Source organism: Cupressus sempervirens, chromosome 4 (assembly GCF_028749045.1).
Source record: "Cupressus sempervirens isolate cs-2001-9-10 chromosome 4, ASM2874904v1, whole genome shotgun sequence".
Taxonomy (NCBI): Eukaryota; Viridiplantae; Streptophyta; class Pinopsida; order Cupressales; family Cupressaceae; genus Cupressus; species Cupressus sempervirens.
In genome coordinates, this window is record NC_143121.1 from 175,431,793 (window position 1) to 175,445,697 (window position 13,905).

Genomic DNA, 13,905 nt, shown 5'->3' on the forward strand with positions numbered 1-13,905 from the left:
TTGACTGGAGCGATTAAAGATTTTCAAAAAAAAAAGTTAAAATTTTAGGGGGGCCACACTTTGTACTATGTTATGTTTTTCTGGAATAAACAGTACCACTTTTTGTGGCCCCCTTTTTTGAGGACCTAAAACTAAACCATTTTGAAAAAAATTAGTAGTTAAAAAACTAGATTCAGAGGACTATGACTTTTGTTTTTGTCATATCTTAAAATTTTGAGCGTAACTATCTTCAAATTCTTGTTGAAGTCCAAAAATTGATGATTTCTGGAAAAAGGTGTCCACTTATACCCCCCTTTTCGCACCACAACTTGGTGCACTTACCCCCATATATAGGTGATGTATATGTATTATTCTTATTACTAATCCTTCAATTACTATGATAAATCAAAATTTATAATACTTAGTGTGGTTATACCTATGAGTTCTATATTAAGGGTTTAGTGATTAAATAATTAAAATATTGATTAACTAAATGCTAGGAGACTACAATTGTTTATTTTGTTTATTTTATATATTAGCTAATTTATCCTAGTTGCATTTTAAATATCTGGAATTATCTTATTTAATTTTTAAAAGGGGCCAACTACTCTATTGAGTGTTTTAATATTCTAATTTGTCACTTTAATGAAAGTATTTATAGGGAGAAAAAAGGGCATTTTTACTCTCACTTTTCATTATTGAGTAGAGAAATTGGAGAATTTTATCCAAAAACCCTCTTTGAATATTTTATTTATTTGCTCATTAGTTCAAAATGGCTTATCAAATTGCCACTATGAGTTGGATTTGTAGTGAGATTCTCCTTCCTTTCATCAGATTTCATTGTCTTTTGAGTCCTCTTCATTTTCTTCTTGCATTTCACAATTTCTAGCCTTTTGTGAGTGGTAAGGCTCTCACCTTTTTGTTGTTTTACTTCATTTATTCTCATTTTGTTGATTGTTAAATTTTTAGAGATTGAGAACTATTGTTATCCTCTATTTTTGTGTGATTTTATAGCCTAATTGCTTAGGTATATTTATTGATGCAAATCAGGTTTTGATAATGATTTATTTTTTGTAATATTACTTTTCCAAATTTTGCATATGTGCCAAAAAGGAGATTTTAATTGGTTTTTTTATAAGTTAAGTATATTTTATAAGTGGGTGTTTGAGTTTATTGATTTTGAGATGTTTGGCTTTTTTGTATTTTTTGTGTGCCTCATTTTGCATACCACCTAGATTTGTGTTGGGATTTTGTGACCTAACTTTGAATGATGGAAATGAATCATCCTCCATGTTTTCTTTCATCACATATTTTCAATTTGTAGCTTTTGGATTCATTGGTGAGTTTGTATTGTTGATAATGTGTGTATTTTGTTAATTGGATCTTTTGATTGCATTTATTAAATATAAACCCTTTCATATGGTTTTATCATTGTTTCACATGGAGTTATCATTTCTCATCCATGAGCACATGCATGTTCTTATGGAAGGATATTGCGAGACCCAAGCTCATAGATTTAGGGTAGTTGTTCTCATTTATCCATTTATCATTTGGGTTGGAAACTTGAATTGTCTTATGGCACTTGTTGTATGATGAGAAGGGTATATAGGGTAGAGGGGTGGAGTGGCCTCACATGCATACCCTTTCATGAAAATGGTTGACAAGATAAGATAGGGAGGTTTTAAAAGGAAATAATCAAAATTAAATACATGATATAATAAAAATTTGTATAACATAAGTAATCTTCCCACATAGGTGGTAGTTGCATGTCCCAATAGAACCATTGCAAGGATGGTGTGTCTGAGAAGTAGCCATTATGTCATGGAAGCTAGTGTGGGGAATGGTTGAGGTCTCTTGAGGGAGTCGAGTTACCATACCTACATAAAGCTTGCACTAGTATGAGCCAAGATATTATGCTCCACTAAACTCCATAAAAAGTTATCCTAAAGAGTGTTCCAACTAGTGAACTAATGTATTGCATTACATTCATGATCATATGTGTGGTTCTATCATGAAATTTTTGGTGTGTGTAAGCCTTTGATTTTAATGTCTTATATTACTAGGGTTAGGTCATTATCTTGATGAGCATGGTCGAGTGTTCTTCAATTTCTATGTGGTTGGGTGGAATTGCTACCTATACCATTATAAGGGATCAAACAATAGGGAAAATCTTCTCGTCCATTTAGAGAACTTTCCTTGACATTCTCTCTCTCTTTTCCTCTTGATTATTATGCTTGTACTCTCCATGGAGTCTCTTTTGTAGATGGACGAGAACTTATAATGTTATATCTTATTAGCTAGATGATTTAGATGAGTAACTGATGTATTTTTATTATGGTTAATTCAAGTGTTTACCTCTTTGATTCATGCATGTCTAATACTCCCTGATTTGGAGGTTTCCTTTCTCATTTGGCCTTTTTAGCTTTTTCCATGGCCAGCTGAAGTATTTCATTTGGCTTAGTTAGAAGTTTCTTCATAAGATGAAATATTTCATCATATAATGGAAGCATTTGGAGTACTTATCCTTCAAGTGTGTTGTCTTGCCAATTTGGAGTACTTCATCAATTCACATTATCACACTCAATAGAAAGTTCCATCATATGAGATTGATCAAAGGTGATCATTTTTTGGAGAATGAGTGCTCTTGAATACTTTTGGAAACTATAATTTGGTGTTTAGATACCAATTTTGGAGATGTATCTTCCCAATCTAGAACAAATTGACAATTGATCACCTTTCAAATAGCTAGGAGCATTTTCTCATTCTCTTTGCATTTAAAATTAGAAATGAATGTGAGTGATTGATCACCTAGGTGGAAAATAGAAGTGTATGAGAATAATAATACACTTAGAAATCTTTCAATCCAATCCTTATTTTTAAGGATTCTTGGTCATGAGATTACACTACTAGTATGATTAAGGATAATGCTAGAGATAGAAATAAAGTTAGAATAAATAGTATCTGGATTTAACCAAAGTTATCTTTCTTTCCTAGTTTAATTTTTTCAAAGGTATTCTTGATTTTATATTCATTAGAAGGCTAGGTCTAGATCACGGTTAATATTGAATCTAGAGATAATATTGGAGAAATAACATTACTTATAATCTTGGTTTTAGTTATTGATTAAGATTAGGTTTATAATTAGGGTTAAAATGATAATTATTATAGTTAGGGTTAAGGTTTTGAATATAATGACAATGAGGGTTAGAGTTAGAATTTTACTTAAGTTGGGGTTAAAATCATAATTAGAATTAGGGTTGAAAATACATAAATTAATATAATTATAGATAATAATTATAATTAAAGTAGTAGATGAATCACCAAAGAGTTACAAGAAAGAGGAATATTGTTAGGGTTATAATTCTAGGGTTCTTGTTGGAGAATTATTGGTATGGTTGAGAATAGTGCTAGAGATAGAAGTAAGCTTAGAATAAAAAGTATCTAAAGTCGTCTTTGTTAGAAAGTTTAATATTTTGTTGCACACAAAGAAAATTAGATGAAAATGTGCTTGTTTAATGTCTCAATTGAAATGATTAGAAAATTCATAGAATGAATATCAATTGTAAATTTACTTAACTTTATTAAATTTCAATCTATCTTTATGTCATTATGTTCTAACTTCATTGTAATTTATTAGAATTTTTATTATTATGTTCTAATTTCATTCTAATTTATTAGGATTATTATTTTTTAGTTTTTTATATTCTTTGCAAATTATTGCATAAAGAACCTTTGATGCTGGCCATAATAACATTTTTCACTCAAATAAGAACCTAGAACACTACAGGAATTTTATCTTTATTTGGGCACCCAACCTGCAATCGTTCTCTAGTTAATTGGCTTTGGCTTTGCATTAGAGTATACATGTCTTTTATAATACTTAATTGACTTGGATTCTATTTTGAACATGTTTTCACTCGAATTCTAAAAAATGTCAAAGAAATATTATTATTATTATTATTATTTTAATTAAAATTATTTAATAATATTCTTTGCCTACTCAACTGCTGTATAAACCAATTGTACAAATTATACTTTATTTCATATCTCAGATTTACTTTTCCCAATTTTTAATATGAAGATTCATAGGCTTGTGCATTATATAATTTAATAGTAATTTTGTGCATAGGAGTCTTCAATAACTTTATAATTTTGGTGCTGAGAAAGTTTGGATGATTGCCTACTCAAACATGTCATAATTCAAAACATAACTCAACAATTAATAAAAAACTAATATAAAATTTTCTAAATATATATATTAAACTAAAAAAACAAGTTGATCTGACAAAATGGAAACTAACCATTTCATCCTTTTACAAAAATATACTTTGTATTTATTAACAAAAAAAATTCTTTAAAAAATGTGAATCTAATATGAATCTAATATGAAAGGTCAGGTTGATTTTTGTTTTGCAAATTTAAAACTTAAAAATTAATAAATCAAATATAAAAAATTTAACTCAATCTATATAGTGTTTTTTAATTATCTAATAACAAGTTTTTAAAGTAGTAGAAAATAATCTGAAACACATTTTAATTTCATCTTCCTTCTATAAATACACAATTTTTATTTTATTAACAATACTACTTAAAAAACCTGTAAAATATAAATTCAGCGTCACAAATTGATTGGTTTATGTTTCCCAATCTATCAGACTAACGTAGAATATAGCAGCCAGTACTTTACATGTTGGATAATTTATTATATTTTTGAAAGAAAGGTGAGAAGCTTGTTTAATTTTTTATTTTGGAGTCTCATTAAATTTTTAATTTAAAAAGGTTTAAAATTAGAAATAAGATTATCAAATTTTTTTTGGGATAATGTAAAAACTTAATTTATAATCTTAGTTAAAAGGTGCGCATAATTTTGACTTTTGAGAATTATGAACATTATATTGTTATGTTTAAAATTTATAATAATAGAAAAAAAAAATCATCTTTATTTATTTATTTATAAATATATCTTTTATTCTTATTACTGTTCTAACTTTTGCCATCTAACTTATCTCATTTTTAACTTTTTAATAAGATATGGTTTTTCACATATAAATGATCATTGTTACTAACTTTATCTCATTTTTAACTTTTTAATAAGATATGATTTTTTTTACATATAAATGATCATTGTTACTAAATTCATGCTTCTATAGATTTACACAAGAAGTATTGATAATGAATTTAATTTTCCTTGAATTGTTCTAAGATTCATTCTATTTGTAATTGTGTTTCATGAAAATTGGTTTGTTGATACATTGTCTAGTTATGTCTTTAGGAATAACTAATCTTTGTAATTAGTTCATATGCAAGTGAAGTTTAAAGATATAATTTTATAAATTTTGTTAGAATGTATTAGTGAGATGAACTACCTTACTAACACATCATTTGATTCCAATAATTGAAGATATTATTATAAATATAGAAAATTGTGGTTTCTTTTGAAATTAATATGGTTGATTCAACTTGTAAGGATAACAACAACTAAATAAAAGAAAATTAATGTTTTTCAATGTCCATGTTTTTAATATTAAAGCATATTTATAATATTTTTGTTTTGTTATATTTTGTGATGTTTTGCTATCATGTGTAATTGTTATTATTATTTAGTGGGGTTTTGTTGTCTTTCTCTTAAAGAGATCTAGCCTCAATATCATTAGCATATTTTGTAACAAATTTGATTTAAAAGATGTGCTTAACATTAAAAAAATTGAATATTTGAATAATTCAACTCATACATACACAAGTCAAATTGTGAGAGGTAAAGTTTTTAAAAATAAGTATTATGAATATGAAAGATTGTGCTTAGATTAGCTTGCATGACTAGCATAATATATAAATATAAATGTAGATAAGATACAACAATAATTAATTAGACAAAGTTAATGTTTTTCAATGCTTCTATTATTTATTAGTTTTAATTTTAAAGTTTTTCTCCTTGTATTAAGGTTGCTATTCCTAAAATTATAATAATTTTACTAATTTTTTTATTTAAAATCACTCAAGCTCATTGATAGAAGTGAAAACACTATTACAACATTTAGAAATAATATTTCTTTGTCATTTTTCAAATAATTGGTTTTAAATATGTTTAAAAAAAATATTAGATCTTACATGTTTGTATTATTAGATTCTACATGTTTGTTTTATATGGAATTAAATTAGATTTTTTATTGATAGACGATGAATCTAGATTAATTATTGTTTGTTGGAATTAATTATTATTATATGTTTAGCGAACGTAGATTCGAACCTCTGGTACGACATACTTCTATCCTAATTGATGACAAAAAAAACTCACACAATCTCATTAAGAAGCATAAGAAATGAAAGCCATATAAGATATTTGAAAGATAAGGTTCGGTCCCATGGAAGGGGGCTTTCTAATAGTTGAAGCCACTTGCTATTTTTTAGGAATATTTAAAAGTTGTTGGTCTCATGAAATGTGTTAAGTTCCAAAATTGAAGTAAAAATATAATTTGTTTCTAAAATGAATTTTTTACAAAATTCTAAAATCCAAATTTTCAAAGATTCCTAAGCTAGTGGAACTATGTCTACCAGCCTCTTTCCACCTTCTTGCTAAAAAATAGAGCCTCCTATTTTTTTGGAAAATATTCTAAATAATCTAATAGGTCATAGGATCACCCTCCTCAAAAAATAGAGCTTACCTTGCCAAAATCATCATCATCATCATCACTCGTTGGAGCCCACTCCCTGGTATTGCACTCTATAAAAGACGTGGGCACTCCACTGGAAAGACACAAACCCAATAGCGAGAGTTGAAAGCCTTGCGAAGCAGTTGATATGGATTTTCCTCTTCTCTTTTGGTATCCTCATCTGTTCCTTCCTACTTTTGTTTCAATCCTATTCCTCTTCTTCTTCGTATGGAGAAGTGAGAGTAGTACGAAAACTAGGCCTCCCCTTCCACCTGGACCTCCCGCTTGGCCTATTCTGGGAAACATCTTTCAGCTGGGAAAAAGGCCGCATGAATCTCTCCATGCCCTTTCTCTGCAATACGGCCCGCTGATGACCCTCCACCTGGGAATGAAAACAACAGTGGTAGTCTCCTCACCTGCCATAGCCAAACAAGTCCTCAAAACGCACGACAACGTCCTCGCCGGGCGGACGGTGATAGAAGCATTCAAAACGCTCTCCCACAACAAGGTCTCTCTCGTTTTTGGCGAGTACGCTCCATACTGGCGCAATCTCCGACGTATTGCAACCGTCGAGCTCTTCAGCCCCAAAAGACTCGACGGCGCTCTGCAGCACCTCAGGAGAGATCAGATATTCGGCATGGTTCGCCTCATTTTCGAGAAAGACGGGAATGTTGTGGATATCGGGAAGACGGCCTTCTGCACGACGCTGAACGTGTTGGGCAACATGTTCTTCAGCACCAGTGTCTACGACCCGCGCAACCCATCTTCTTCTTCAAGGGGGATCAAAGACACCGTCTCTGATCTCATGGAGGTCTCCGGAAAGCTCAATCTGGTCGACTGTTTTCCTTTTCTCCGGTTTCTTGATCCTCAGGGCGTGTCGCGCGATATGGCCACGCATTTGAAGGCAATGTATGATTTCTGCGATGAGTTCATTGAGAAGAGGCTAAGCGACAGAAGCAAAAACGTGGAGCGTGAGAACTCCGAGAAGGATTTCCTGGACGTTCTCCTCGATTGCAGAACTGAAGATTTCACTCTCTCCGGTATCCGAGCCTTCATAGCTGTGAGTGCTTTGTACTTATGGATTAGGGTATATCAATCTCTAAGAAATTATGATATTGCTATTAAATTATGATATTGTTATTAGGATTTAAGTGTGTAATTTTTGAGTTAAATTCATTGATTCATATTATTTCATGATTAGTGATTCATAAGAATTTATCTTTTATGAGAGTAAATGGAACACTTAGCACTCATTGGATCTAGGTGATGTTTGTCGAGACTTGGTGGAAGGTCACCTATCCCAATACTACTCCAGCTCGAGCAGGCTTAACTACAGAATTTCCTCTCTAATTAATTAACCCACTCTGCTTACAACCCCATTTACAAATTGTCCCTTGAGCTATAGAAAATATCTCCTACGAATAACCTCTGATAATTCCCAAGATTTCTAACTGGGTTGTCTCGTTTCAGGAACTGTTTGTGGCAGGTACTGAGTCGAGTACCATAACAATCGAATGGACCATGGCAGAACTCATTCGACATCCAGAGAAACTAAAGAGGCTCCGACAAGAAATGGATGAAGTGGTTGGTTGCAACCGAAGAGTGGAAGAATCTGACATAGATCGTCTGCCTTACCTCCATGCGGCTGTCAGGGAAATACTGAGAATGTACCCATCTGGTCCTCTGCTGGTTCCACATAAAGCTGAAAGCTCCTGTGAAATTGAGGGGTTTGTGATACCCAAACACAGCCAGATCATGGTGAATGCGTGGGGGATTGGGAGGGATCCTTCTGTATGGAAGAATCCATCAGAATTTATGCCCGAGAGATTTTTGGAGGCTGAGAATAGCAAGATAGAATATGGAGGACAGAACTTTGAGCTGATTCCATTCGGAGCGGGAAGAAGAATTTGTCCGGGGCTTCCATTGGCAAGCCGCATAGTTCACTTCACTGTAGCTTCTTTGTTTCATTCGTTTGAGTGGACACTTCCGAATGGGGTCAAGTGTGAAGACTTGGACGTGAGCGACGAGTGTGGACTTTCTTTGAAGAAGGCAGAAAAACTGAATGCAATCCCCATGCCCCGTCTCCCACATCATATCTACTAGTGCTCCTCACATCTTCTATAGCGTCATATCGTACTAGTCTGTTTCATGTAATACTTCCCCTGCATTACTAAGGCATTATTAGTTACCTTGCTATCTTAAATATATTATAGGAACTGTGTGTTCTATTGTTCTATTAGTTACCTTACTGTCTTAGATATATTATGAAGTGTCTGTTCTATTTGGTTTGGTATTGTGAACTATCTCATATCAAATACTAGCAATCTCATCTTAGTGTGCAATGGGTATGCTGTATTTTTTAAGAGGAATTACATGTTTTTCTCTTTATTATCGTCAATAGATTATTGCAGTTTAGATCAATGGGTATTTATATTTCCCTACTTTATTATGTATGAAATGTTGTTAATTTGAAAAGTGCATAACCATAATGTTTATTCTTATGTAATACATGAATTTAAGTATGTTATAAGGACAAATTTGATATATTTTTATTAAAGTATTGATTATAACATATACAAAAAGTAGATGCATTGAGATGGTTTTACAATTTTGTCATAAAATAATACTCTTGTACCTCATTTGATCCATTTTTTCTTTGCAAAGAAAAAATCATAAGAAGCGCATAAAAGGGAATGTTACTAATAATATAATTTGTGTTCATTTCATCAACTTTGAATTTACACAATTCTATCACTTATTAATATTCTTACACTTGATTGGTAGAGTTGGAAATCTAAACTTGCATATGCAGAGTCAATTTTGTGTTTGTAAAGAAAATATCATAAACACTGTAAATAACAACAGTTTAAAATTAAAATATTATATTTTCATTATCATTTTTTTAATTTATAACTTTGAATTCAAATGGAACATACAAAAGACTTTATTTATTGAACTAGCTTGTGGCACTGCTTACATTTAATTTGTTTTGATTGAAGTAGCATTTGATAAGATTTCCAAACACAACTCCCCTTCTTCCAATGAGAAACAAATGGATTTTTTTACATACATGCATAACTTTCAAATGCAAATGTCAATGTGGAGGCTTGCATGTTCACAAATTGTAGAGTTTGATGTGAGTATTGGTCATTTTTCATCAATGTTTTCGATGTTGATTATTGATATTTGAAGTGTAATGTTTTGTAATTTGTGAATTGACAATTCCCACACAAGAGGATCTTATATTGAAATTGTCCTTTGTTTGACTTTTTTCATGGTAATACTTTAAGTTTCTTTGCTTTGGACAAAGAAACTAGCTTTACTAAAGATAGAAAAATGCATATGTTATAGATTAAGACCATTTTATTTGTTTGAAAGAGTTGTATGGCTGAAGAAAGTAGAGCTTGTTCATTGAAAGTAGGTAAGAAAGTTTATCACAATATTAGAATCTTTCAATATGTAAGTGTAGGCTTTGTGTTCTTTAAATTTGAAAGAAGTACACAAACTTGAATTTGTAAAGGATAGTTTCCTATTTACCTCAACATTGTTTGCAAGGTTATAGTAGTGATTAAGTTACACCATAGTATGCCACCATAGAGACATGAAGCATACATTGAGATGTATTTGAATGGTGGTAGTTGTCCCAAATCACCAAATAGAATAACAAAGCATCCTTGGAAGGGAATGTAATTTTGAGTAGAGAATGCTTGTCATAACCTCGTATCATTTTTTTGTAGTAAATTAGGTCCAATAAAACTTGTTTTAATTATGAGAATGTTGTGAATGAAATACATAGTTTCTTAGAAGGTTGCAAGTGCTTGTACTTGTTGGGGAACCATTTCATTGATTGTTATTTATAAGGAAAAATAATTTATTGATATTGAATGTTACTCTACCTATTGGTGCAAGTAGTAGCAATGTCAATTTCTCATTTTTTGTTGACTTGACCATTGTAGAATTTATGCTTATAATTTAAGTTGTGTGATTTTCTTGTGTTTTTTGTTCCTTGAAAAAATATCAGTGGTGGTTTTGGAGTAGTGACATGGAAATGAGCATGAATAATATTGTGTCTTTTTTGTTAGATAGACAACCTAGTTTTACAAGGTGATTAGAATGTGTGGTGTTTCAAATGTGGGATGATTAGTTTGTATGAAAGTAATAGAGTTTTTTTTTTTTTTTTTGTGATGGTCTGACTTTTGAATCTTCTCAACTATTGTTCAACTCAATATCCCATCTTCCAAGTATCTCAAGCTCATTTACATGGATAGGTATAAAAAGAAATCCATTCCATGCAAATTTTAAAGCTACAATTGATCTAAAAGAGAGTTTTACTAGAGGTAATTGAATGCTCTTATATGCATATTGATTGTATGAATAAAGATATTTAGATCATTTTCATAAATATTTTTCAGTAATTTTTAAGAGTACATGCACACGTCACATTTTATAAATTTTCAAGTTGGTCATTATAAATGTAGCCAACATGCTCCTACATGTGTGCTTTAAAAACACAAGAATTATTAACAAAAAGAGGTTGATGAATTGTATAGTTTTTCTAGTATCAAATTACATACAAATAAAGTAGTGCATATTTACAAGGAAGCCAAATTATATATTTATAAAAAATAATAAGGGCATTTAATATGTACCTATCAAATGGAATCACGATTGTTTATAATTGAATTCAAAAATCCCATAGAATTCCTTTTAAGGGTCCAAGCATCAAATTATTTTTGAAATAATTTGTGAGAACTACATATCACAATGATTTTCTACCATATTAAAATCTCCTCCCCATAACCATTTTTCTTGTTAAACGAAGTTATTGCATGTCCATTTCCATAGCTTGATAAGTTTTGTTGAAACATTATTAGCATATATGAAGCATAGGCCTTTGATAGATCTCCTATGTAACAATATTAAGCACCAACATAATTATTATCAAAATTGACTATGAAGAAATAATAAACTTGACTAACCAAGGTGTTGTTTGTAGAAGAGCACACTTTCCTCATAATACATAGTGAATTTAAACCAGTCTTCTTTCCATAATACTTGAATAGGAATATGGAAGTGTTTTTCTGTTATTTTGACTTATTGCCAAAAGAAAATGACATGAGGCTTGTGGAATTTCAAAGCCTTATGAACATGCACACATCTTGAAGGAATAGAAATATACCTAACATTCACCATCTATAGGGTAAGTGAGCAAAGTTGTGGACCAAAAAGATGCAAAATTTTCTTCTTTTCTAATCTAAGGTATAGTATAATCATGTTATACCGCGATCACACTATAGTTTTGGCAGCACAAGCCTATGGCTTGTGAAATTGGTAGAGCAATCACACTATTTAAAAATAATGAATTAGTAAGATCACAATACTGGAAATTTTTATTTAGAAAAAAAATGAGTCTTGTCTTATTTCTCTTTGTTTTCTATCTATAGATTTGGCATTTTATTTCTCTTCCAAGGAGCACATATGCCCTATTTCTACCCATTTTGAACCCTAATTTGTATGAGATATGGCTCCACAATGTCAAGATTTCTAAACTTATCAAAGAGGTACGAATTTGAATTCTTGTTTTTATTAAATTTTGTGTTTTTTATGGTTTTTCAAAATTTTGATTGGTGTTTGTTTAGTTTTTCAAAAATAGTATGTGTTTAGTTATCATGTAATGTAGAGAATCCACCACCTATGAACAATCAACCACCTAATTCACCAAACCCTCCACATAATCAACCTGAAAACCCTCAAAATGAAGAACAACCACTTCCACAACCTTCACCAATCGAAAGACCTCCTCCTGGAACCCAAGAAAATTTTTTGAATGAAATTGAAAGAAGGAAAATGGAGTTAGAAAGAAATATTAGGAGGCTAAATGGTTCACTTCATAATAATTCTAGTAGGGCATTATTGGCACAATCTCTTGATACCATTGTGGGTCAAGTAGCATTTGTTAGTGGTCAACTAAATCTATGGCATAATAAAGAGAAGAACAAAAAAGGATATCATGTTGATAAATTTTCGTATGAAGATTTAAAATATAAGCATATTACCAAAGATGACGTGTGGTTTATTTATAATGCCTAGAGAACAAAACACATTAAGAACTACAAATAAAATGTTTCACATCCATTGGTGCATTCACGAAGGTATTAAACATAACTTTTGGGACAAGTGGTGGATGGTGTTTTATGCCCCTCTTGGTTACAATCATGAAGTTCAAAGGTATTTCTTGAGGAAAATGTATTGTGAGTTTGTCCTTGGGGAGATCCCTAAATATTTTCATATTCTTCATTCTCATGGTAGAAGTGGGGGATCATCATTTGATAAGCATGCAAGGGGCACCTTGTGACCCTAAGGGTCAGTGCAGGAAGTTGGGTCTCACTTTTGGCCAAAAAGTGAAAGTGTTTTTCCTATTTTTAAAATTTTTGGACAATTGATGTCAAAATTTGAGGCATTTAGAGATTGAATATAAAAAAATCCAAGTAATAAAAATTTAGTGTTCGGAATCTAGTTTTTGAATATGTAATTTATTTGCGTACCCATATGATAGAATTTTTTTTGGTATGGATCTTTAAAAACCACTTTTTTAAAATGCATGTTTCAGAATCATACCACGTTCATGTACAGACACCATAATTTGACACAAATAAATAAATTTTCACAAATCCTTTTAAAGGGAGTTACCTAATACACCTAAGATTGATGACAATATTTTTCCTTAATTTTTTATTAAATAATTTTTTTTATTAATTATTAATTGGCTATAAAGGTAAATTTCTAAACCTCTTGTTTATGGACCACATAATTTGATCAAAATCTCACTTTTTTCAAAATAATAAAATAAAATAAAATTAGCCTCAAAATAATTGTATATAGATTGTTGATATATAAATTAATTTAAGAAAAATTAAAAAGTTATTAAAGTTTTAGTGAATGTCATTTTTTAACATTTAAGAGATAGTTTTGATTAATAAATAATGGAAAAATAGCAAATTAACTAATAAACTATAAAATGTACATTTTTGGAATCAAAATAGTAAGACCTATAATGGGTTTTTGTTTCATCAAAAAATTCAATGGGGATGACTATAAAAATTTTATGACAATACCAAAAATTATCGATTAAATGCCTTAGAAAAAAAAGGATCATAAAGGCATGGCTTGGTGGGACCCAGCCTATGCCATGCCTTTCCCCAAGGAAAAACCCCATGCAAAAGTTGGGTGCCATAGCAAATTCACACTCATGTCTCAAGAATCGGGCACTCGATTT

At 30.8% G+C, this 13,905-nt stretch overlaps 1 protein-coding gene across 1 annotated transcript; it reads left to right on the top strand.

The window, feature by feature from the left end:
- Positions 1 to 6,750: 6,750 nt before the first annotated feature.
- Positions 6,751 to 8,889, top strand: LOC149560541 (cytochrome P450 76C1-like). The gene is made up of 2 exons (XM_089823616.1): positions 6,751 to 7,689; positions 8,100 to 8,889. Exons 1-2 carry the CDS (start codon positions 6,778 to 6,780, stop codon positions 8,730 to 8,732), a joined length of 1,545 nt encoding a protein of 514 aa, XP_089679742.1. The 5' UTR covers positions 6,751 to 6,777; the 3' UTR covers positions 8,733 to 8,889.
- The last annotated feature ends 5,016 nt before the right edge of the window (positions 8,890 to 13,905 follow it).

What these genes read in the sequence shown, in the direction of transcription:
- LOC149560541 (XM_089823616.1), top strand. Translation starts at nt 6,778, where the DNA reads ATGGATTTTCCTCTTCTCTTTTGGTATCCTCATCTGTTCCTTCCTACT. An exon ending in GTATCCGAGCCTTCATAGCT is followed by an intron (nt 7,690 to 8,099) that starts GTGAGTGCTTTG and finishes GTCTCGTTTCAG; the next exon opens with GAACTGTTTGTGGCAGGTAC.